The sequence below is a fragment of the Anolis carolinensis genome, chromosome 2 (assembly GCF_035594765.1).
Source record: "Anolis carolinensis isolate JA03-04 chromosome 2, rAnoCar3.1.pri, whole genome shotgun sequence".
Lineage (NCBI taxonomy): Eukaryota > Metazoa > Chordata > Lepidosauria > Squamata > Dactyloidae > Anolis > Anolis carolinensis.
This window is the reverse complement of record NC_085842.1, coordinates 73,623,730-73,650,592: the sequence shown is the minus strand read 5'-3', so window position 1 is coordinate 73,650,592 and position 26,863 is coordinate 73,623,730. Positions and strand designations below refer to the sequence as shown.

Genomic DNA, 26,863 nt, shown 5'->3' with positions numbered 1-26,863 from the left:
TGAATGTTGCTTGGTCATATACTTCAGGGTGGTTTACTGATTTAAGTGTTGGCCTATCACTCTGGAGACTAGGATTTGAATTCCCACTCAGATGGGAAACCCATTGGGTGATCTTGGGCATGGCAAAAAAAAAAAAAAAAAAAGCCTGAACAAATCTTGTCAAGAAAATCCCACAATAGGGTGGCCTTAGGGTTGCCATAAGTTAAAAATGACCCAAAGGCACAAAACCACAATATTTGAGGCACCTTTGCCAGAGACAGATGAAAGAAATGAAATTAGCAACATGTTTCCTCTGTTTCCAAGGTAAGGGAAATACAGTTTTAAAGCTGTTTCCATAAGCACTAACTTCTACAACCTTTCAATTCCACATACTATGATGCGTCCTGAGTTTTAAGGGAAACTTGAAGCCAAACTTTAAAGCAAACTGTTATAGAAGTAATCCATATTAGAATGTAATGTGCCTGCACTTTTGTAAAATTTATCTGGAAGGAACTAATTATGCCTTGCATAGATGAGGTAACTTGTGAGCAAAGAAAATAACTGCTTCTCTTTGTATTTGGCTCTTTTTTGTGGTCCTTTCTGCTAATGATTACAGTGTGCACTTAAAGATTTGCAGTGTGATATTCCCACATGTGTTTATGGAATGCATTTCCAGTCTTCTCCTTTTTATCAGATGGTATTGACTCCCAAGTAAATGTGTGAACTTTTAGACTCAGACCAGTATTCAAATCCGCACTGAACCAATGACTACACACTGGGTGACTCACACTTAGAGAATGGCAAAGGCAAACCCCCTTTGAACAATTCTTGTCAAGAAACATCATGATAAGTTGGAAACAACTTGAAGTCACACATCAACAACTTTCCCTATCATGAGATGAGGCTTCCCAGATGCCTATATAGAGATTTGACCACAACTTTGGAGCTCCTGCATTTAAACCATTACAGTCCCATTTCTAACAGGAGAGTTTGAGAAGTGGATTCAAATCACTTGATAATTTGTGGGGACTGTCTTTGCTAGCCTTTTCCTTGCAAGCCCCGGGGACCTGAAAGCCAAGGTGCGCTGCGGGAAGAGACTTCTGCACATGCTCAGAGACACTCTTGAAAGCACACAACAACTCTCCCTATCATCAGATGTGGACTTGGAGCTGTCCTTTGTAGCTGAAGGAAAAGCCACCTGTTTTATCTCAAAGGTTTCCTTCCTTCCTTACTTCCAGCCTGTCCAGATGCTTATGCTGAGATATTTGTGGCAGGAAGCATTTAAACCACTACACTCTCATTTCTATTCTCAAAGGATGTCACACTGAGGAAGGGGCAGGCTTGCTTCCTGCTACTCCATGGAGCAAAGGATTCAAACTACAGGGGAAGGGATTCCACCTAAACATTAGGGAAAATGTCCTGATCGCATAAAACAGGCATTGACAAACTTCGGCCGTCCAGGTGTTTTGAGTTTCAACTCCCACAATTCCTAACATTGTGGGAGTTCAAGCCCTAAACACCCAGAGGGCTGGTTTGCCCATGCTTGGTATACTTACTGTTCCCTCTGCTACCTTGAAGGATGGTGGTAGTCTTCTTCTTTGGGGGTTTTTAAGCAGAGCCTGAGTGGTCGTCTGTTGGGGGTGCTTTGATTGTATACTCCTGTCTGGCAGAATGGGGTTGGAATAGCTTTCAGAGTCTCTTCCAACTCTAGGATTCTAAGAACAGTGGGCTGCAGTGAGTTTTCTGGGCTGTAAGGCCATGTTGCAGAAGCATTCTCTCCTGACGTTTCACTCACATGTATGGCAGGCATCCTCAGAGGTTGTGAGGTTTGTTGGAAACTCAGTAAGTGAGTTTTATATATCTATGTGAGAAAGAACTTTTGTCTGCTGGAGGCAAGTGTGAATGTTGCAATTAATCACCTTGATTAGCATTGAAAAACCTTGCAGCTTCAAAACTTGGCTGATTACTGTCTGGGGGAAATCCTTTGTTGGGAGGTTTTAGCTGGCCCTGGTTGTTTCTTGTCTGGAATCCTCCTGCTTTCTGCATGTTCTTTATTTACTGTCCGGATTTTAGAGGGTTTTTTTAAAATACTGGTAGCCAGATTTTGTTCATTTTCATGGTTTCCTCCTTTCTGTTGAAATTGTCCACATACTTGTGGATTTCAATGGCTTCTCTGTGTAGTCTGATGTGGTAGTTGTTAGAGAGAACACATTTTTGTGTTCTCCAATAATAAGGTTGGGTCATCAAGTGCTCTGCTATGACTGACTTCTCTGGTTGAGTTAGTTTGCAGCGCCTTTCATGTTCCTTGATTTGTGTCTGGGCAATGCTGTGTTTGGTGGTCCCTATGTGGCTGCATGGTATATGGTAGGCTCCTGCAGAGGTGAGAGGATCCCTCTTGTCATTTGCTGAAGGTCGCACTTGTTGGATTTTCTTGGTGGGTCTCTAGATAGTTTGTAGGTTGTATTTCCCCTTTTTTTGTGTGTGTGTGTCAGGAGCAGTGTGAGAAACTGCAAGTTGCTTTGGGTATGAAATAATTGGCCATCTGCAAGGATGTTGCCCAGGGGACACCTGGATATTTTTGATGTTTTTACCATCCTTGTGGGAGGATTCTCTCATGTCCCTGCATGGAGCTGGAGTTGATAGTGGGAGTTTGTCTGCACTCTCCCCGGATGGATTTGAACTGGCAACCTTCAGGTCAGCACCCCAACCTTCAAGTCAACAGTCCTGCTGGCACAAGGGTTTAATCCACTGCACCACCGGGGGCTCCAGTGGTTCCCTTGATGAATTGTAAGACCACTTTTCCTCTGGGTGGATCTTTGTCTTTACTCTCATGACTTGTTCTTGGCCTTACAGCTCTTCTGATGGCCATGGTGGAGTATCCATTGGCCTGTAGAGCCCAGTTTAGGTGGTTTAGTTCCCCTTGGAGGAGGTGAGGTTCGCAGATTCTTTGTGCATGATCTGTCAGGGCTTTGATTGTGCTTCTTTTTTGACATGGGTGATGGTTGGAGTTTTTATGAAGGTATCTATCCGTGTGTGTAGGTTTTCTGTAAGCTGTGTGGCCCAATTGTTGATTGGGTTTGCGGATGACTAGAACATCTAGAAATGGCAGTTTTCTTTTGTTTCCTTTTTTCATGGTGAATTGGATGTTTGGGTGGATGCTGTTGAGGTGGTCCAGGAACCTGTTGAGTTCTTCTCCATGGCTCCCTTGCTTAGTTTTCCAATATACCTCACAACCTCTGAGAATGCCTGCCATAGATGTGGGCGAAAGGCCAGGAGAGAATGCTTCTGGGACATGGCCATACAGCCCGGAAAATGCACAACAACCCATTATTATGTTTATTTATACCCTTCTTTTTCTCTCCACAAGCAGCTTTTCACACTTCTCTATTGGTGAACACACTTCAGATCTATTCAAATGCCACTTCATATGAATCTTGATCTAACTCAAACCCATCACCCAGATAAGATTTTACTAACTCAAGTCTGAGAAAGAAAAGGGGAAAAAGCCAACACAATAGTCTCCCTGTGATTAATTTGGTCCCTGGCACCCAGTAAATCTGAAGCTCTTTTTGCACTGTCTGGCTAATCAAAGTGGCCAATTGCAGCATTCATGCCTGCCTCCAACTGACAAGAGTTCTTTCCCCCACCCTGGACCTTCCATATATATATAAACTCAACTTGCTTAGTTTTCCAACAGACCTAACAACCTCTGAGGATGCTTGCTATAGATATGGGCGAGAGAATGATTCTGGAACATGGCCATAGGTAAAGGTAAAGGTTTTCCCCTGACGTTAAGTCCAGTCGTGACCGACTCTGTGGGCTGGTGCTTATCTCCATTTCTAAGCCGAAGAGCCGGTGTTCCCCGTAGACACCTCCAAGGTCATGTGGCCGGCATGACTGCATGGAGCGCCGTTACCTTCCCACCGGAGCGGTACCTATTGATTTATTCACATTTGCATGTTTTCGAACTGCTAGGTTGGCAGGAGCTGGGGCTAACAGCGGGTGCTCATTCTGCTCCCGGGATTAGAACCTGGCACCTTTTGGTCCGCAAGTTCAGCAGCTCAGCGCTTTAACGCACTGTGCCACCAGGGGCACAGCAAGCCAGTGATTCCAGCCATGAAAGCCATGGAGAACACATTCTAAGGACAGTTTGGGAAGAGGAACTCCAAACAGTGGAGAGTTTGAGGAGCCCCTCCACTGGAGGAGCTGGATTTCTACACATGCTTAGAGACACTTGCTCCGACACCCCACCACCACCACCACACCCCGCGGTGCCCCTGGCGCTGGCCTGACCTGGAGGGCGAGTGCTCGGGCGTCGCTGCTCTGGAGGGCGGCGCGCATGTCCTCGACCAGCTCCCGGAGGCTTGCGTTCTCCTCCTCCAGCTTGAGGATGCGGTCCTCGGCCTGCTCCAGGGCCACGATCTCCTCGTAGCACTCCCTCGAGCAGGAACCCCTCCGCGGCGGGGAAGACGGCGACGACGACGAGGAGGAGGAGGAAGAGGACGACGACGAGGGGGGCGGCTTGGCCTTGGCTGCCGCCTCCTTCTTCCGCCGTCGGAAGGGGCTCCGGAGCCGGATCTGGGTCTCGATGTGCTCCGTCTCCGCGCCCACCGGCAGCCGCGCCACCCGCCCTCCCCCGGGGGCCTTGGCGCCGAAGTAGCCGCAGAGCCGCGAGTGGAACTCGCGGAAGGTCAGCTCCGGGGGCAGGCGGCGGCACAGGCCACGGCCCTCCTCCTCCTCCTCTTCTTCATCGTTCTCCTCCTCTCCCTCGTCCTCCTCGTCGGCTCCATCCCGAAGTCCCAGGACCCGGCAGAGGGCGCGGAAGTCCTCGCGGGGCAGCCGGCCCTGCCCGTCTCCGTCCAGGTGGTGGAAGACCTCCTGCAGGTACTGGTCCAGGCCCGTGGCCAGCACCACCACCTCGTTCTCCACGCCGCCTCCGCCGCCGCCGCCCAGGCCGAAGTTCGAGGCCAGCGCGCTCACCAGCCACTGAGTCCGCCGCGCAGGGCGCCCGTCGCACTCCCACGCCGACATCCTCCCGCGCCCACCATGCTGCGCCCGCACGCCCGGCCTTTGAAGGAAGAGACTCCGCTCTGAGAGAGGAGCCGTGGACGAGGGGGCGGGGCTCCGCTGGAAAGCCACGCCCCCTCCCCGGCTTCACGCGCAGCGCGAGCCTAATACAGTCATAGAATCGTAGAGTTGGAAGAGACCTCACGGGCCATCCAGTCCAACCCCCTGCCAAGAAGCAGGAAATCGCATTCAAAGCACCCCCGACAGATGGCCATCCAGCCTCTGCTTAAAAGCCTCCAAAGAAGGAGCCTCCACCACTCTCCAGGGTAGAGAGTTCCAGTGAGGAAGTTCTTCCTGATGTTCAGGTGGAATCTCCTTTCCTGTAGTTTGAAGCCATTGTTCCACGTCCTAGTCTCCAGGGAAGCAGAAAACAAGCTTGTTCCTTCCTCCCTATGACTTCCCCTCACATATTTGTACATGGCTATCATGTCTCCTCTCAACCTTCTCTTCGGCAGGCTAAACATACCCAGTTCTCTAAGCCGCTCCTCATAGGGTTTGTTCTCCAGACCCTTGATCATTTTAGTTGCCCTCCTCTGGACGCAGCTTGTCAACATCTCCCTTCAACTGCGGTGCCCAGAATTGGACACAGTATTCCAGGTGTGGTCTGACCAAGGCAGAATAGAGGGGGAGCGTGACTTCTCTGATCTAGACGCAATACCCCTATTTATGCAGGCCAGAATCCCATTGGCTTTTTTCGCTGCCACATCACATTGTAGGCTCATGTTTAACTTGTCCACAAGGACTCCAAGGTCTTTTTCACACGTACTGCTGTCGAGCCAGGCGTCCCCCATTCTGTATCTTTGCATTCCATTTATTCTGCCGAAGTTAAGTATCTTGCATTTGTCCCTGTTGAACTTCATTTTGTTAGTTTCGGCCCATGTCTCTAATTTGTTAAGATCGTTTTGAATTCTGCTCCTGTCTTCTGGAGTGTTAGCTATCCCTCCCAGTTTGGTGTCATCTGCAAACTTGATGATCGATACCTAAAGCCTTTAGTTGTGCAGCTGATTTATTTATCGCAGGCATGGGCAAACTTGGGCCCTCCAGGGGTTTTGGACTTCAACTCCCACAATTCCTAACAGCCAGTAGGCTGTTAGGAATTGTGGGAGTTGAAGTCCAAAGCCCCTGGAGGGTCCAAGTTTGCCCATGCCTGTAATAGGTGGCCTGCATCTCCTGGTCCCAGAGCTCATCATCCTGTTCAGCACCTTCCAAGTCACCTAGTCTTCTGTGTGCCCAGGAAGGAGTCTCTCATTCTGTGTCAGCCATGGCTTGAGGGTTTGGATTTTAACCTGCCACTTTTGGACTCTTGCTTGCTGAGGTGTTCTTTTGAGGTGTCGCTGTAGAGCTTAGGAAGCTATTTTTTTGATTTAAGGCATTGGCATGCTGGCTGATATCCGAACAGGCGACGGGCCAGAGATGTCACTGCCTTGGCCCTTTCATTGCTGGCTGCTACTTCCCAGCAGATGTCAGATGGTGCAATCCCGGCTAAACAGTGCAATTTTTCCAGTGGTGTTGGGCGTAGACATCCTGTGATAATGCAGCATGCCTCATTAAGAGCCACATCCACTGTTTTAACATGGTGAGATGTGTTCCATACTGGGCTTGCATAATCAGCAGCAGAGTAGCAAAGCGCAAGGGCAGATGTCTTCACTGTGCCTGGTTGTGATCCCCAGGTTGTGCCAGTCAGCTTTTGTATGATATTGTTTCTAGCACCCACTTTTCCCTTGATAGTCAAACAGTGTTTCATGTAGGTCAGAGCACAGTTCAGGGTAACTCCCAAGTATTTTGGTGTGCTGCAATGTTCCAGTGGGATTCCTTCCCAGGATATCCTCAGAGCTCAAAAAGCACATGTTCATGTTTTAGCTGGATTAGGGATGAGATGGTTTTCCCATAATAGGCACTAAGAGCACCTAGTGCACAATCTCTTTGCTGACAAAGCATTTGTTTGAGGGAGGTGACTAAAGGTGCATATGCCCAGTAGAAGCAATGCAATTGGACATTACTTAAACTGCCATGGATCAATGCTATGTAATTCTGGGAGTTGTGGTTTTGTGAGGCACCAGGACCCTTTGGCAGAGAAGACCCGAGACCTTGGAAAACTACAACTGCCACAATTCCATAGCACTGGGCTATGGCAGATAAAGTGATATCAAACTGCATTCGTTCTACAGTGTCAATGAATCCTAAGCACTGTAGAACTACAAATGAAAATGACAAAAAGCAATGGAGTTACATGTGCTGAAAAGTGGGAAACATTGCCCTAAATCCTATTGTTAGCCCTGATGAGAATAGGTCAATTTAATAATAATAATAATAACAATAATAATAATAATAACAACAACAACTTTATTTGTATTTGCCCCTATCTCCCAGAGGGGACTTAGTGCAGATTCCAACATACAATGGCAAACATTCAATGCCTCCATAAAACAAACAAATTCTAACATAAAATCCCAGAGAAACCCCGCATATGAAAATAACATTAAAAACTTAACATCAAATTAAAACCTAACATCAGTAAATTAAATCTAACATCAATAAATTAAACTAGATGTAGTCAAACAAATTATATAATAGCATAAAATCTAAGCAAACATTCACATTAATTTACAACAGCTAACTAGAGTTCATAAAATAGTGTGGGTTGGTTGTGTAGTCAAAGGATGGTCATTGGGCTGGCGTGGACTAGGAGAGTCCAAATCTGAAATAGTTCTCAACCAGGGGCTCGGTAGTGATCTCTCATTATCTAATCCTCCTCCTCTCCATACGCTAGTGAGCATAAGTATGTCTTCAGGAAGGGAGGAGAGGGAACCATCTTTATTTCCTTAGAGAGGGAGTTCCAGAGGTGGGAGCGACCACAGAGAAGCCCCCCCCCTCTTGTTCTCACATTGTGTTTGCGTGTGTGTTGAATCATAATTCAACCACTGATTCAATAGGTTTACTCTAGTTGGGACTAACCAACAGGATTTTAGCTTATATGTTTTGTCAGAAATACATACTACGACAAATTAAATTTGTCAATACAGTTTGGTCGCAGCCAGAATAATAACAGCCAGATCTTGGAAGGGTGAAAGAGAGTTATCTAAGAAAGACTGGAGAGAAGAGCTTTTAGAATATATACAAATGGCCAAGTTGTTCAATGGACTACAAGATAAAAATAATGAAGAGTTTGCAAATAACATTTGTATATTTTCAAAAAAAGGCAAAGGTAGATTTTAAAATAGCTGCAAGGGGAATATATGAATGGATTTACTAGGGTTTGTAACAGCTGGCATAAGCATCACAGTGACGGAAGTCCTAGGTGGCGGGATCACTGGTCTTTTATTGTTTTTATTGTTTGTACTAGTTATAATTGATGTATGTATTCTATTTTTATATTTTAGTATGTACAGTATGTAGTTCACCCTTTTTGACCCAAAATAAACTTTATTAAAAGAAAGAAAAAGGGGAAGAATTAAAAAAAGAAATGCATATTACTGTGTTCAGTGGGGCTTGCACTCAGATATAGGATATAAGATTATGGACTAAATGACCTTGCTGAACTAAACACTGTTTCTTTTTCACTTTGCTGTGGATTTCTCTTTGTCTCCCCATGAATTCCCACAGCCTTGTGGAAACATTTATCTAGCTTGCAGTTTGCTGGATGTAACTGAAAAATATGTTTGTTTGCTCTACAATGTATAATTAAAATAAGTGAACTTCAAAAAGGCAGCAAAATATTTCACTGCTGAAGTAATCTGCCCCTTAACCCTAACAAATGTTTGGCAAAGCATAATGTAGTTCCATTTTTGTGCCGACTTAACTCAGTTTTAAAGCTTTTTTTTTTCTTCATATGAGTAGTTGCAACAGATTGAGAGGGTTTCCTGTCCCAATTAGGACAGACAGTGTATGGTATAATATTTGCTGATTAAAATGGCTGTCCTCCTTTCACAGTGAGCTGGGAATAGTTACTGTACTTAATTTCATTTGTGTGGGAATATCCAGGCAAACGGTTTGTGAGGAACAAAGGAGGCCATTGACTTGTCTGCTTTAATAAAATTCAGAATTCTGATTATTCAAATGAGGAAATGTACACATTGGCAACATAAAGCTGTCCTTTGAAATTTTCTGTTAGTTCCCTGTTAGTATATTTTTGTCATCTTGAATTCCAATGAGACGAATAGGCTGCATTTATACTTATAGCCTTTGTTTTGCATAACTATGCAACTGAAGGGAACTAACAGCCCCCAGATTGATAGCTTGGAGCAGGGGTCCCCAAACTAAGGCCCGGGGGCCGGATGCGGCCCTCCAAGGTCATTTACCTGGCCCCCACCCTCAGTTTTATAATATAATATATTTATATCAGTTTTAATAATATAATATATTGTATATACATATAATATTGATAATAATATTATGTTATACAATATAATACTAATAGTAATACCATATAATTATATTAATTATATGTTATATATTACATATTATATAATAGTATAGTGGTATAGTTCAATATAGTAATATATGATGCTAATATTGTGTTATGCTAATAATATAATATATTGTGTGTACATACAGCTGCTCTGAGTCCCCTTCGGGATGAGAAGGGTGGGATATAAATGTAGTAAATAAATGCAGTAAATAAATAATTAATTTTAGACTTAGGCTCGGCCAAAGTCTGAAATGACTTGAAGGCACACAACAACAACAATCCTAATTAACTTGACTATCTCATTGGCCAGTAGCAGGCCCACACTTTCCATTGAAATCCTGATAGGTTTATGTAGGTTAAAATTGTTTTCATTTTTAAATATTGTATTGCTTTGTTGTTGTTGTTGTTGTTGCACTACAAATAAGACATGTGCAGTATGCATAGGAATTGTTTTGTTTTTTTCAAATGATAATTCGGCCCCTCAACAGTCTGAAGGATTGTGGACCGGCCCTCTGCTTCAAAAGTTTGGGGACCCCTGGCTTGGAGCATGCTCCTAACCTCAAATTATGCTAACATGACAAGGGAATAAAATGTAATGCTAAGATATGAGATTTATGGCACCAGTACTGTTCAGTGCTGGAATATGGTGAGGCAGCACACTGCCAGACCATTTCATGGTACAGTGAATTACCTGATGCTACTCTCTCTCTGTGGTGGCAAAGGGGTGGCCCTTCCACTTCTACTGCGAAATTAGGGAGTTAATTTGCCTTAACCCGTGATTTCCCTTTCCTGCATCTAATGTTGAAGTTGCTGGTATCAGAAACCCCATAAAACCTTGACTTCGTAATCACAGGAACTTTGCACTTTCACGTTTTCTGCATCCTGTGAGATTCCTGTGTCCCACTTAGAAATTAGGTGACTCTCATGCCTTTATTATTGGACTCTTATAATAATATTAATAATAACTTTATTTCTTACCATGCCTCTAGTATTGGACTCTTCCACTTTTCCCCTGCCCTCTCCCTTGCAAAATGTGTATTTCTCCAACATTCCCTGTCTGTCTGTCTGTCTGTCTGTCTGTCTGTCTGTCTATCTATCTATCTATCTATCTATCTATATCTGCCTGTCTGTCTGTCCATCCATCCATCTGTCTGTCTGTACCACAAAGACTATTGCAAAGTGACAATCCAGTGGTTCCTTGTGCTGTCACTTGATTAGCTGTTGCCAGGTGAAGGATTGGCTGTTACTAGGCAAAGTGGCCCTCTATGATGGAAAAGAAAGGTGACATGTATAGGGAAAATGGGGAAGAAATTAAAGAAGAAGGGAGAAAGGGGAGGGGAAAGAAAAAAAGGACGGAAAAAAGAAAAAATGGAAAGGAGGAGGAAGGGAGAAAGAAATAAAAAAAGAGGAAAGGAAGGAAAAGAAAGGAAAGGAGGAAATATATGAGGGAAGGGAAAGAGACAAGAGAGATGAATGCAGTGTGGCAGTGGCCCCTTCGACACCTAGGCAATGCCCTGTAGATGCATCAATTTTATATATATTTATAAGACCTGTGTTGAATTACGGATGTCCCAGAACACTCAATCATGCTTCCCCTGAGAAAATAACAGCTAGGCACACGCTGTAACCCAGACATGGACAATCTTTGGCTCTCCAGGTGTTTTAGACTTCAACTCCCAGGCTGGGATTTCTGGGAAGTGAAGACCAAAACACCTGGAGGGCTGAAATTTGCCCATGCCTGCTGTAACCAATATGTTTTGGATAATGACTGTATTTATAGGTTTTTGAAAGGAGCCCTTGTAAATAGGTGTGCCATACTGCTTATCCCATCTATCAAGTCATGCATTCCTTGCTCTTCCTGCTGCCTAGTGTGTGTATGGATATGTGTGTAGACTGGGATGAATTGTCCCATGGGAACACAGGGCCACCTTTATCTAGTGTCTCACACCGTGGTGTTATGAGCAATAGCGAATTGTGGAAGGGGCACTTACATTGTTAATGAGTGGCTGAATTCCTGCTCAGCCATGAGCAAGTCGCAAACTCTTAGCCTTTGAAAATGTCATGAGAGGTTCATCTTAGGGTCACCATAACTCTAAAATGACTTGACGGCACACAACAACAACAACAAACAGACTAATTCTTCTTTTTCTAATTAATTTCCTTATTTTTGATTCCTAAAAAAATCTAACAACTCCATCCATGTAATAAATACGTCTGAAGAAAAATAAGTACAAAGACCACACCCGTTCATAATTTTTCTACCAAACACGTAACAAAGTTACATCTGTTTTCTTTCATGCATTAACTGGCCACATCTGTGAAGTAGCTAAGGCAGAAGGATCTTGGGAGGGGGAGGGAGATGTTGAAACAATAGAATTTGCTTTGTCTCGGCTATTTTAAATAGTTAAAATGTCCTCAAGTAGAAATAACTGATTTAAGAATGCAAAAAAAATCTTTACCACACTATAAAAGTGTCAGCATAAATTATACCAAAACACCTGCAGTTTCCACATGAATGGTTATTGAGCTGCTTGGCCATTTTTCTTGATGGAATAAAGACTCCAGAACAAGGCGGAAGGACATGAGGCCTTTGTTGCACTTACTGGCCATCTACTGTCCTCTTTTAAAAATAGAGGGCAAATAAAGTAAAAAAAAAGTATTTTTATTCATTGTAATAAAAAGGAAATGAAGTAGCCAATGTAATGTTAATTAATATTTGCATACAGTGAAATAATGAAATACATTGATATGGAAGTTTAGGGTATATGCTATTATTCTCCCTCTGATCCTAGAAAGTGTCAGTTTTCTATATTGAGGTGCTGTTATAACTACTAATTCATAGTACAATATGTATTTGCTTCAGGTCACTGGCTATATATATATCATCAAAATTTTGATAGTAGATACATAGAGAATGTGTACTTGTTGTCCTTTTTATTAGAAACCATTACTTGACCATTCGATCCTATTGTATTTCTATTAATTATTTGCTAAGATTAATTTATTCTTAGCATATCAGGTTCTTGCTTAGCAGTTTGGAGTGAGCAGGTAGTGACTGCATTCGTTTGTAATTAGGTCTATTTAGCCTAAGCCTAACATTTAAGCATCCACCTTATTCCAGAAAATCACCACAGGTTTAGAAGTTGTTTCTGTTATTCTTTGAGACAAAGCTTATATATTGGTGAGTGATTACAGCTCTGCTAAAACCACAGGTTCAGAGCCCAACGTATCTTGCTTTCCAGAAGGCCAAATCAGACACAGACTGGTAGAAGGCAAAAGCAGAGGTTTATTCCCACTGGCCACAGAGAATGTGGCCAGGAGAAAGAAATTCAAAGTACTGACATAACACAATTGAAAATACAGAGCATTTTTATTTTCATTTGACAGAAACCTGCGCCAGCTCCTGATTGGTTGGAAAACAGTCTGGCTAGGAGCCGTGTCCTGCGTGGGTCAGAAATCCGTTTGACATCTTTGCTGGTTGGCTGTTGGTGGTGGCAGGAAATCCAATAAACTGTCCTTGGAGCATTTGAAGTGTCAGTCCGCTTAATGGTCTACCTCCGAGAGGGGTGTGATCAAAAAGAATGCAATTTGGCAATATGCAGAGTCCTTGATGGGCTTAATGGGTTTGCTCTGGTCAGCACATTAGGGTTAGCCCAGTGTACATAATGGGTATTTAGGGATGATGACTATCTCAATAGATGAAGCTGGCTGAAGCATAGGTGACAGGTCTTTCCCACAAACAACCCCAATCTTATCAATGGGACTGGAAACGGACTCAGGGAGCTCTGATGTACAGTCATTGAGTAATTTCCCTCCATCTCCCAATTTTTTTGTGAAGGGATTACTAAGCTTTGCGGAGCTGCAGTTTTTGTTTCAAATAATTTTTTATTTCTCATAATTTGGGGGTTTAATTTCTCAATATCAGTATCACTTATATAACCCACAATTTAATTTTCAGAGTTTAAATATTTCATACTGGTAGCATCAGGATACCAAAGTGTCATTATCATTGTAGATGGTGAACTCTCACTAGATGTGCTACATTAATATGAGATATCACCTGGTGACGCAATGGGTTAAACACTTGTGCTGGCAGTACTGACTCGAATCTGGGTTGCCGAGTGAGCTCCCATCTGTCAGCTCTAGCTCACCAGAGAAGCTTCCCACAGGATGGTAAAACATCAGAAAACATCTGGCCGTTCCCGGGCAACGTCCTTGTAGATGGCCAATTCTCTCACACCAGAAGCAGTATCTCAAGTCACTCCTGACACACGAAAAGCAGCAACTTTTAGAAACAGGGATATTAATTTGTTGTTGGCAAAGTCCTGGCTGGCTGCTGTTTCCAGGCTCAATTCAAAACACTGATGATAGCCTAAAAAGGCTTATAACTTCCTTTATGGATATGGAGATATTCTACTCTCTGCTTGGTGAGCTATGGGTATGTTTCCTGTATTTGCAAGGGAACAGTTTGATCAAAGGAAAGTTGTTTTTTTCCTTTACAAATGGATGACAAATTTAAAAAAGACTGCATCTTCTTTCCATTTTCACCACTTAAGTTCACCCATAAAGACAAGCACAGCAAATAAAACAAAGTCTTGTCTCACAATCAACCTAGACATAGTTCTATCTATGGAAGAAAATAATCTTATTGCCATATTATGACAATTTCTGTCTGAGCAACTGAATATGTCATTCACTGTATTTTACATGTACCAGTCTATTATGAAATAGTTTGGGGGCAAGGAACAAATTAAAGTACATTGAAATACAGAACCTTGATGTTTGGAATTCTACTTACCCACTTGGTAATATTTTCTACAATGTCTGTGCTTCATCAATGGAAGAAACAAAACCTTCTAATTTTTTAGTTTCAACACACTTTTCAGTTTCTCCACATTGTTCTTCATCCACAAAGTAATCAACAGCATCTCCGTGACCGTATCTCCTACCATAAACCTGCCCGATCTTTACGATCATCCGGGGAGGCCCTTTTATCACCACTGTCTATATCCCAGGCCCGCCTTGTGAGTACAAGGGAGAGGGCCTTTTCCGCTGTGGCCCCCCGATTATGGAATGCACTGCCCACTGAGATCAGGCAAGCTCCCACTCTGTTAGCTTTTAGGAAAGATTTGAAAACATGGCTCTTCCGCTGTGCTTTCGGTGAGTAATTTTGCTATATATGTCTATGTTACTCCCCCCTTAGCATTTATTTTCTAGACTGCCCTACTTTCTTGTGTCCCTGCCCACAATGGAGTACCCCCTCTGTCCCTCTCACTCCGAGTTTTATCCTTGTGTCCATGCGGCCTGCCCTTGTTTAACTGTTTTGTTTTTTTTTGGATTTCTTGATGTAATGTCTGTTATCATCTATTGTATTGCTTTTAATTGTGTTATGATATGTTGTTTTTGTATGTTATTATATTGTATTGCTCTGGGCGTGGCCCCATGTTAGCCGCCCCGAGTCCCCGTTGGGGAGATGGTGGCGGGGTATAAATAAAGTTTTTTTATTATTATTATTATTATTATTATTATTATTATTATTATTATCTCACATTACTATTCACTGAACAAATGAAGAGATTTTGAAGCTCTTTATCTGCCAACAAAGTTTATTCCCTTGCTAACTTGGAGGGACATACGGTAATATAACTTAGCATCACAAGTCAGGCCATGCATTTCAATAATTTGCACTGTAGTTTGTCAGAATCAAGGACCAAATTCTAATACACACACACACACAGAGGCAGACATAAACTGGGGGGCATTTGTTAGTTGTATCGCCACTACCACCATGTTGTTTCTACTTCTGACCTACAGTATTTGACCACTTTCAGATCTTTAGCAAAATATGTGTAATTGGTAATGCTTAGTTTATGGATTATAAAGAATCCACACATAAAGATGTTGTAGAAAGGGGTTGATGAAAAATACTTTTCTGAAACAAAAGTTTTGTAAATTTAAACAATTATTTAATTTAACCAATAATGGGAAATGCACTGCAAAGTCCACATATTCAAATTCCTATACAGAATGATGTATTTTCAAAACACAAAAGGGTTCTTTTTATTTCTAGTCTCTGTAATTTTTAATGTCTTTTACAACTTCCAAAAATATATATTTTAATGCAACACTTTCTCATTCTGTGCTTTTTTTTCCATTCACTCCCTACTAGAATATACTCCAAACAGCTGTGTTTTTTCCCTTGACTCATAACCTTGCTCAGAGTCCCACAGATCTTGCTCAGGGGAAATACTAGAGAGCATCAAAAAGGGTGTGGGTGATGAGTGTAGCCTGTTCTCACTAACACATAGCGGACAAACTGCTCCAGCCAGAATTGCCATGTAAGACAAGCAAGTAGTCAGTATATCCCTTGCAAAAAAGAGCTTAATTATATATATTAAGGCACTGGCATGAACCTCTGTTTGTGAGTGATCCCTTTTTGGAACAAACTCCAAGTCTTCCGTTTCCTCTAATTGAGAAAACAGTAGACACCACTGCTTTGCAAGTACAGCAGAATGAAAACAGATATGGTTTTAGAAAGCTCAAAATCCCCAATGTACAACTTATTTTGCCTTCATTTAAGGCACACCCATTTATCTAATGTCAGAAATTTATGGAGTTTTCTCCCCTCCAAAGACTTTTTGCTGTCTATTTGGCATCGTAATCCAGCTATACAGGGTGTCATCTTCTCCAAATTCTGACAGATATTTCACTCTCATTTGGGACTGGATTGTTGCTATCCAACCAAACTCCAAATAACAACAGAAAACCCAACTTATATTAAAAGAGGAACCACAATAACAAAATAGCATCAGCCAGGCTTTGCAGCAATTTTAGGTATTTATTTGTATAATATATATTTCAGTGGAAATTTGGGAGGGGGGACAACAAATCTAGATAGGTTTAGTGTTTATTTGTCACACAGTAAGAAAAGAATCTCATAACACTTAAAGACTAAGTATAATTATAATCATTTATGGATCAAAATATCATGCCGCTGATCCAATGAGTTCATATAAAATAGTAATGAAACGCAATCACAGAAAAGTATGACATCTAAATCTCTCAAAATCTTTCATATATTTATATAATCTTTCAAAATTATCCCAAATGCTTTCATAGTCTTCCATGAGTGAGTGAATGTTGCTCATTGAAAAAAATACACAATCCTCCTTTCTTTACCCAGTCACACAGAATGATTAAAACTGAATACATTTCAAGACAATGCATACAAACCAATATTCAAATTATGCCTATCTCAATTAACTAATTCTCTCTCAAACGTAATGCCTGTTTTTATCCGTACATTTTAAATAGCCAGTATAGAGCAGCCTTCAGAGTGCTGGATTAAGAATCTCTGCTCAGCTAGGGAAAACCCATTGGCTGACTTTAGCAAGATACTGTATGTTCTCTCAATCTGAGAGGTGACAAACCTCTGAATACTGGTATATCTTATAAAGAAAATCCTGTGACCTACCAAACTGCTTAAACGAAAAAGAACTGTGTCCAAGAGCAAATCAAGATTGAACTCTCCCAGAAGTTAACCAAAGTGAGACTATTGTACTTTGGACACATCATGAGAAGACCTGACTCACTAGAAAAGATAATAATGCTTGGCAAGATAAAAGGAAGTAGGAAAAAGAGGAAGATTACATTCTAGATGGATAGACTCAATCAGAAAAGCTGTGGTCCTAAGTCTGCAAGACAGAGGCAAAGCTGTTGATGAGAAAAGTGACTTGGAAGTCTCTCATTCAAAAGGTTGCCATAAGTTGAAGGTGACAGCAGTAAATGACTACATGTTGGAGTCAATGTGAAATATCACAACACCAAATTCAAGGCTCATGCGCTATCATGTACCTATCTTTCCAGTAATGGTGGCTACTTTATGAACAGAAAGCTTCAGAGATGGGCAGTTGCCTCAGGTTCCATCCTCAGTATCTTTGGAAGGAGCCTGAGGAGAAAAAGAATCCCTTCTGTTTGAAACTTTGGACAATCAATGCTTGTTTTAGTGTCAAGATTTAACTAGGTACAAGACAGTCTTCTGCAATCAAACGGAAGAGGCTCTCTCAAAATAGTGCTTCACTTTTAGCTATGTATGAAGTCTTTTGTGTGTCAGGAAAAGGGAGCCTCCTACCAAGGCAGTACAAAGTTCAAGCTCCATCATATTGATTCTTCGTCCCAATTTTAAAGATCAGTGAAAATAGCTAATATTAACAAAATCTACTTGAAAACCACAGGTTAGCCAGAAGAACCAAGGAACTATTTTTAAACAAGCAATGCATGGAAGTGGAAGAAGAAAATTGCCAATATCCGCTGGATAATGGAGGAAGCTAGGAAGTTTCAGAAAAACATCTATTTCTGTTTTATTGACTATTCTAAAGCCTTTGACTGTGTGGATCATAATAAATTGTGGCAAGTTCTTGGTGGTATGGGGATACCAAGTCACCTTTTCTCCTGAGAAATCTGTATAACGACCAAATCACAACAGAAGAGACCACGGAACAACAGACTGGATCAAGATTGGGAAAGGAGTATGGCAGGGCTGTATACTTTCACCCTACTATTCAACTTGTACGCAGAACACATAATGTGACGTGCGGGGCTTGATGAATCCAAGGCTGGAGTTAAAATTGCTGGAAGAAACACTAACAGCCTCAGATATGCAGATGATACCACTTTGATGGCTGAAAGTGAGGAGGAGCTGAAGAGCCTTATCATCAAGGTGAAAGAAGAAAATGCAAAAGCTGGGTTACAGTTAAAAATTAAGAAAACCAAGATTATGGCAACCAGCCTGATTGATAACTGGCAAATAGAGGGAATCAGTAACAGAGTTTATATTTCTAGGTGCAAAGATTACTGCAGATGCAGATTGCAGCTGGGAAATCAGAAGACATTTACTTCTTGGGAGGAGAGCAATGGCTAACCTCGATAAAATAATGAAGAGCAGAAACATCACACTGGCAACAAAGGTCTGCATGGTTAAAGCTATGGTATTCCCCATAGTAACCTATGGATGCGAGAGCTGGACCATAAGGAAGGCTGAGCGAAGGAAGATAGACGCTTTTGAATTGTGGTGTTGGAAGAAAATTCTGAGAATGCCTTGGACCGCAAGAAGATCCAACCAGTCCATCCTCCAGGAAATAATGCCCGACTGCTCAGAGGCAAAGATGAAGTGCTTTGGCCACATAATGAGAAGACAGGAAAGCTTGGAGAAGATCATGATGCTAGGGAAAATGGAAGGAAAAAGGAAGAGAGGTCAACCAAGGGCAAGATGGATGGATGGTATCCTTGAAGTGACTAGCTTGACCTTGAAGGAACTGGAGGTAGCGAAGGCCGACAGGAAGCTTTGGCGTGGGCTGGTCCATGAGGAAATAAAATTGGAAAGAAGTCCTAGTATTGCCTTATTATTGTTGCATAATACTAAATACAGTAGAGTCTCACTAATCCAAGCCTCGTTTATCCAAGCCTCTGGATAATCCAAGCCATTTTTGTAGTCAATGTTTCCAATATATCGTGATATTTTGGTGCTAAATTCGTAAATACAGTAATTACAACATAACATTACTGCGTATTGAACTACTTTTTCTGTCAAATTTGTTGTATAACATGAAGTTTTGGTGCTTAATTTGTAAAATCATAACCTAATTTGATGTTTAATAGGCTTTTCCTTGATCAGTCCTTATAATCCAAGATATTCGCTTATCCAAGCTTCTGCCGGCCCGTTTAGCTTGGATTAGTGAGACTCTACTGTAGTTGAAAAAAGATGAAAAAGATGCAATATCCAACATATAAACAGTAGCAAGATTACTTATAGCAAGAAACTGTAAAAGGAAAATGAGCATACATATTGAAGAGTGGTATAAGGAATTATGGAAATTGACGATAAATGATAAGTTGACATACAATTTAAAAGTTAAAAAAGGAATATGCGGAAAATGATTTTAATGAAGTTTGGGGAAAATTTATTGAAAAGGGATTTAAAAAGAAGGATGGAGTATTACCTCCAGGAGAGGAAATGACATTCTGGACAGAGGCCATAAAAAGAAGCGACTCAGGGGGAGGGGAGCACTAGGGTGAATGATAGAAATATAGACAAGAGTGAAATTTATAGTAGATATTAAAGGAAACTATATGTCTACTGAATTATAAATGTATTACAAATGAACTGGTTGGGGTTTTCCCCTTTTTATCTAATAATAACATTTATTAAAAATAAAAAAATAAAAAAGACATGATATTAGAAGTGGGTTGCTGTGAGCTTTCTGGGCAGTATGGCCATGTTCCAGAAGCAATGTGGAATTGTCCAAGTTGGGAGAAAGAGCTCTTGTCTGTTGGAGGCAAGTGTGAATGTTGCAGTTGGCCACCTTGATTAGCACTTAATGGTCTGCTGCTTCTTGTCTGAGGGAATCCTTTGTTGGGAGGTATTAGCTGGCCCAGATTGTTTCTTGTCTGGAATTCTCCTGTTTTCTGAGTGTTGTTTCTGAATGCTGTGTCCAGGCTGGTTGACTTCTCTGGTTTATATTTATTTATTACGGTCGATGATCAGCAACATAGACTTCTCTGGTTGAATTAGTCTGCAGTGCCTTTCATGTTCCTTGATTTGTGTTTGAGTGGTTTTCTCCCACCCTGGACCTTCCACAGATATATAAAGCCCACTTGCCTAGTTTCCAACAGACCTCACAACCTCTGCGGATGCCTGCCATAGATGTGGGAGAAACGTCAGGAGAGAATACTTCTAGAACATGGCCATACAGCCCAGAAAACTCACAGCAACCCAATGATTCCTGCCATGAAAGCCTTTGACAACACGCTATTAGAAGTCTTATACTGCCTCATCACACTACAGCAGGCCTGGTCAAACTTGGGCCCTCCAGGTGTTTTGGACTTCAACTCCCACAATTCCTATCAGCTGTCAGGAATTGTGGGAGTTGAAGTCCAAAACACCTGGAGGGCCCAAGTTTGACCAGGCCCGCACTAGAGCATGAATCCACTTTAAATCCGGTTTCTGCCTCCTGCAGAATACTGGAGTTTGTAGTCAAGCGAGGCCCAGGACCTGTCTGGCTGGGCTGTTTAAAGCCCCCTCCCTAAAGTGGATTTAAAGTGGATCCAAGATCTAGTGTGATGAGGCCCTAGGAATTCCAAGAGTAGAAACCAAAGAGTGCATCTATACCAGGGGTCCCCAAACTAAGGCCCGGGGGCCACATGTGGCCCATCCAAGCCATTTATCCGGCCCCCGCTGCGGCAGCTCCCTCCTCCTCCTTCACCTTTGCTTATTTATAATGGCATTTTTATTATTATTGAATTAATTATTAATGATTAAGGGGTGCTTTGCTAGTGTTTTTGGTGCACAAAAGCAGAAGGGGTTGGACTAAATAGCACAAGGGGTCTCTTCCAACTCTTTGTTGTTGTTGTTGTTGTTATTATTGGCACAAAGACATAGTATAACACAGGAAATGATATCTATATTTCAAATCACAAAATCACAAGTCGAATGCTTCCCAAGCGTTTAGGACTCTGTGATTATTATTATTATTATTATTATTATCAACAACATTGAGGCTGGGTGGCCATCTGTCAGGGGTGCTTTGTTTGTGCTTTTGGTGCACAAAGGCAGAAGGGGTTGAACTAAATGGCCCAAGGGGTCTCTTCCAACCCCCTTTATTATTTTGATGATGATGATGATGATGATTAACATTGAGGCTGTATTTGTTCCCATTTTGTTTTGTTTTTTACTTCAAAATAAGATATGTGCAGTGTGCATATGAATTTGTTCAGGTTTTTTTTTTAAAAAAAAACTATAGTACAGCCCTCCAACGGTTTGAGAGACCATGACCTGGCCCCCTGTTTAAAAAGTTTGGGGACCCCTGATCTATACTGTAGAAGCAATGCAGTTTGACCCCACTTCAAATGCCCTGTCTAAGTGCTATGGGATCCAAGGATTTGTAGTTTGGCGAGACACCAGCACTCTTCCGCAGAGAAGGCCCACAGTGGTTCTCAACCTGTGGATCCCCAAATGTTGTGGCCTTCAAATCCCAGAAAGCCTAACAGCTGGTAAACTGGCTGGGATTTCTGGGAGTTGTAGGCCAAATCACCTGGGGACCCACAAGTTGAGAACCACTGGCTTAATTACTATTACAGTAGAGTCTCACTTATCCAACATAAACGGGCCGGCAGAACGTTGGATAAGTGAATATGTTGGATAATAAGAAGAGATTAAGAAAAAACCTATTGAACATCAAAATAGGTTATGATTTTACAAATTAAGCACCAAAACATCATGTTATACAACAAATTTGACAGAAAAAGTAGTTCAGTACGCAGTAATGTTATGTTGTAATTACTGTATTTACAAATTTACAAAATATCACAATATATTGATAACATTGACTACAAAAATGCGTTGGATATTCCAGAACGTTGGATAAGCGAGTGTTGGATAAGTTAGACTCTACTGTATGTACGCTGGAACTCAATTGACAGACCCAGTCTTTTAAACTTGAACACGCCTATCTGTATTTTATAATGCGTTTTATGAATGTTTTATGTAAGTTAATTTTTAACTGATTTATAGTGTATTGTACAGGTTTTTATATGTGTGTTTTATTGTAAGCCTCCCTGAGTCCCCTGTTGGGTGAGAAGGGCGGGATATAAATGTTGTAGTAGTAATAATAATAATAATAATAATAATAATAATAGAAGCTGAACTTGCCTCCGCTTGATTCAAGCTCCGTTATTCTCCCAGCCTCCCCGCCGGCAAGCTACTTCTTCCTTGGCAACTTCAGTTTTGTGGCCAAACCGCAGGCCAATCCAGTGGGTTTGCGCCGTTGGAAGGGAAGAGAATGGGATAATTTCCGAGGCGGAAGGAGAGAGGAAGGAAGAATGGAGGCGAAGGGCGACTAAGTGCGCCTTTGGTGGCGCCTCCTGGCGAGGCTTCTCGGAGGTAAACAGTGAGGCTGGCCCTCTGGCTGAACAACTTCCCTGGTGTCCTGCATGGAGGGGACATGATGGGCCGAGGCCTCTACCAGGCATGGGCCTACTTAGGCCTTTCCTCCAGGGGTTTGGGCCTTCCTTTCCCCCCTCAGCGGCTGAGGGGGGAAAGGAAGGGGCCTGAGGCTGTGAGGAATGGCGGGAGTTGAAGGCCCAAACCCCTGGAGGGAAGGCCCAAGTAGGCCTATGCCTTGTTTGAAGGTTTTACACTAAGATACTTTCAACTGCTTTCACTGGAGACAATATCAAAAATCATTTTTGTTGGTCCTTTTGAGGTTAATTTCAGATATGAGCCAGCCCCTTATGAAATCTGACCCATTATTTCCCAGAAATAAATTTCCCAGAAATAAATCTGTATTGTCTTTATTTCTGGGAAATTACATTTTTAAAAATCGTATCAGAAGTGACTTAAATAGCAATAATAGACTTGGAGTATGTACCATGACGACGGAACGGCCTTTTAAAATGTTTAAATGTTTTTAAATGTTTCACACGTATTCATTTAAATTTAATTTATTTCTAAGGCCCCGTCCACACGGCTGAATAAAATCCCACACTTTCTGCTTTGAACTGGGATATATGGCAGTGTGGACTCAGATAACCCAGTTCAAAGCAGATATTGTGGGATTTTCTGCCTTGATATTCTGAGTTACAGGGCTGTGTGGAAAGGCCCAAGGTTTAATGGTTTTTTAAAATGTTTTTAAGGCATTAAATCATTGCCATACGTAAGCCGCCTTGAGTCTCCCTCCGGAGGTAGGGAAAGGCAGGATATAAATAGATAAAATAAATAAAATCTGCAAGTTGAATCTGGTGTGAGAGAATTGGCTGCCCACAGAGATGTTGCCCAGGGGACGCCTGGATGTGTTACCATCCTGCTGGGAGGCTTCTCTCATGTCCACGCAAGCTAGCGCTGACAGATGGGAGCTCACCCCATCTTGCGTATTTGAATCACCAGCCTTCAGATCAGCAACCCAACCTTCAGGTCAGCAGTTTAGCTGGCACAAAGGTTTAACCGATTGCGCCACTGCGGCTCTTTGGGAAATTAAATAATTCACAGAAAGATAGTGCAGTGTCTGTTGGGAGAATAGTGAAAGTTCCAACTGGATAAAGAGAGTTCTGAACAAGTTTCCTAAGGGCCCTTCTACACAGCCATATAACCCAGAATAACAAGGCAGAAAATCCCATAATATCTGATTTGAACTGGGTTACCTGAGTTTACGCTGCCATATATTCCAGTTCAAAGCAGATAATGTGGGATTTTATTCTGCTGTGTGGAAGGGGACTAAGGGGCCTTCCAGACAGGCCCTATATCCAAGGATCTTATTCCAGGTTTTATGTTTATCCCAGATTATCTGGCAGTGGGGACTCATATAATTCAATTTAAAGCAGAAAACCTAGGATCAGATCCTGGGATATAGGGCCTGTCTGAAAGGGCCTTAAGTTGATATGAAAGTGTACACTAAGCATTTAATATATAGGTTTTTACTAGCTGTGCCCGGCCACGCGTTGCTGTGGCGAAGAATGGTGGTATGGGAAATAAAGTATTGAGGAATTGGTGGTAGTTAAGGTAAAGGGTAAACGTTTTCCCCTGACGTTAAGTCCAGTCATGTCTGATTCTGGGGGTTGGTGCTCATCTTCATTTCTAAGCCGAAGAGCCGTCGTTGTCTGTAGACTCCTCCAAGGTCATGTGGGATGACTGCATGGAGCAGCGTTACCTTCCCACCGGAGCACTACCTATTGATGCACTCACATTTACATGTTTTTGAACTTCTGGGTTGGCAGTAGCTGGGGCTAACAGTGGGGGCTCTGTCAGTTCCCCCAATTCAAACCTGCGGCCTTTCGGTCCAGAAGTTCAGCAGCTCAGCGCTTTAACATGCTGTGCCATCAGGGGACATTATTTCCTAAAGGTTGTGAATATACAATATTTCTGATTGTTTTTTTTTTTGTCTGTTGGAGGCAAGTATGAATGCTGCAATTAGGAAAAATGATTAGGATGTAATGGCCTTGCAGATTTAAAGCCTAGCTGTTTCCTCCCTGAGTGATTTTTTTTTGTTGGGAGGTGTTAGCTGGCCCTGATTGTTTCCTGTCTGGAATTACCTTGTTTTCAGAGTGGTGTTGTTTGCGATATTTTATATGCTTCTACTGTCTGTGGCCCTGAGAAAACAGAGGATTGGCCAGACTTTGATGATGGGAATCCTTTGTTGGGAGGTGTTAGCTGGCCCTGATTGTTTTCTGTGTGGAATTCCCCTATTTTCAGAGTGTTGTTCTTTATTTAGTGTTCTGATTTTAGAGATTGTATTGTTCTGTTTTATTATACCACATTAATTTTTATATATTCTGATTTTAGTGTTTTTGAATACTTGGAGCCAGATTGTATTCATTTTCACGGTTGACCGCAACACAATAATAATAATAATAATAATAATAATAATAGTAAGGATAGTAAGGATAGTAATGATAGTAATAATAATGACTTTGGTAATACATAGTGCTTCACTGCCTTCTCAGCTTCCTTTCTGGAAGAATCCTTTCTTGGGAGGTGTTAGCTGGCCCTGATTGTTTCCTTTGTGGAATTTCCAATTTCCTTGCTTTATTTACTTTCTTTATTTCTTTATTACTGTCCTGGTTTTAGAGATTATATTGTTCTGCATTATTCTATCCTAGAAATTATTTCATATCAAAGTAGAATCTCACTTATCCAACATTCGATTATACAATGTTCTGGATTATCCAACACAGTCTGCCTTTTCATAATCAATGTTTTTGTAGTCAGTGTTTCAAATTCATTGTGATATTTTACTGGTAAATTTGTAAATACAGTACAGTAGAGTCTCACTTATCCAACATAAGTGGGCTGGCAAAATGTTGGATAACCGAATATGTTGTATAATAAGGAGGCATTAAGGAAAAGCCTATTAAATATCAAAATAGGTTATGATTTTACAAATGAAACACCAAAACATCATGTTAGACAACAAATTTGGCAGAAAAAGTAGTTCAATACGCAGTAATGCTATGTAGTAATTACTGTATTTATGAATTTAGCAATATATCATGATATATTGAAAACATTGACTACAAAAATGCGTTGGATAATCCAGAACGTTGGATAAGCGAGTGTTGGATAAGTGAGACTCTACTGTAATTACTACATAGCATTACTGCGCATGGAACTACCTTTTCTGTCAAATTTGTTGTATAATATGATGTTTTGATGCTTAATTTGTATAACGATTACCTAATTTGATGTTTAATCAGCTTTTCCTGAATCCCTTCTTATTATCCAATATATTTACTTATCCTGCCGGCCTGTTTATGTTGGATAAGTGAGAGTCTACTGTATATTGATCATCTTATATTATCTGCTTAGAACTGGATTATATGAGGCCCCTTCTTCACAGTTGTATAAAATGCACACTGAAGTGGATTATATGGAAGTGTGGAGTCAAGATAATCCAGTGCAAAGCAGATAATATAAGATTATAAATGGGTTATATAGCTGTGTGGAAGGGCCTTGAGTCTACACTGCCATATAATCCAGTGCAAATTAGATAATCTGTGGAAGAAGCCTAAGTGAGGCCTAAATTTGCCTGTCCCCTAACTGAAACCTGGCTGTCCCTTGGTTGCTAGGCAACGAAGTGGGCAGAGATTAGCCCTCTAAACTGGCAGCAATTGGATAAAAACAATTATTGCTCTCGCTCTAATTAGGACTTTATTTTTCTTTTCTTTTTGTTGTATCAACCTAGAGGCGTGGATGATGGGTTGTGTTGTCAAATTTCGAGGTTGGGGGGCCTGTAGTTTTGTTGTTTTGTCCACTGCCCTGATGCCATCACTCTTTTATATATATAGATTTTGTAGCTGGAGTCAATCCAGCTGCTTGACTATGCCAGCATAGTTGTGTCAATGTAAGTGTCAACAGCTGGAAGGAAAAAGACATGGGCACAGTATATGTGCAGGAAGAAAGGAATGGGAGAAAAAATGCTTGGAATCAGCAGATTTTTGCCTCTTCCACACAGCTGAATAAAATCCCACATTATCTTCTTTGAATTGGAATATATGGCAGTGTGTACTCAGATATCCCAATTCAAAGCAGATATTGTGGGATTTTCTGTCTTGAGAGATTCTGGGTTATTTGGTTGTGTGGAAGGGCCCTTTGTATTCCTTCACTCCCTTTATCTCCTGAGTTTTGACTCTAGTGGCAAAATAAAAAACGTACATATTCAATGTTAGTTGCACATGTACTTTCACTGGAGCTTATGAAACTTCACTTATTCAGAAATTTACATCAAATCAATATATTTTATGTTCAGTATAAGTAGCCTTAGAATGATAGAATCATAGAGTTGGAAGAGATCACATGGGCCATCTAGTCCAACCCTCTAGTATGCAGGAAAAGCACAATCAAAGTACTCTTTCCATATGGCC

General features: G+C 41.6%; 2 protein-coding genes across 8 annotated transcripts in view; one reads left to right on the top strand and one right to left on the bottom strand.

Annotated features, from left to right (window-relative positions):
- efcc1 (EF-hand and coiled-coil domain containing 1) overlaps positions 1–5,122 on the bottom strand; it is a 101,663-nt gene extending 96,541 nt beyond the window's left edge. For both annotated transcript variants that reach the window (XM_062973856.1, XM_062973855.1), the window contains exon 1: positions 4,273–5,122. In XM_062973856.1, the coding sequence (XP_062829926.1) occupies positions 4,273–5,010 (738 nt within the window). In that variant the 5' untranslated portion in view covers positions 5,011–5,122. The remainder of the gene's footprint in view (positions 1–4,272) is intronic.
- cfap92 (cilia and flagella associated protein 92 (putative)) overlaps positions 1–26,863 on the top strand; it is a 126,062-nt gene that overhangs the window by 16,153 nt on the left and 83,046 nt on the right. For 2 of the 6 annotated variants that reach the window (XM_062973832.1, XM_062973831.1), the window contains exon 2: positions 22,194–22,391. The exons of the other annotated variants lie outside the window; for them this stretch is intronic. The gene's annotated coding sequence lies outside the window, so the exon portion shown is untranslated. The remainder of the gene's footprint in view (positions 1–22,193; positions 22,392–26,863) is intronic. 6 annotated transcript variants of the gene reach the window in all.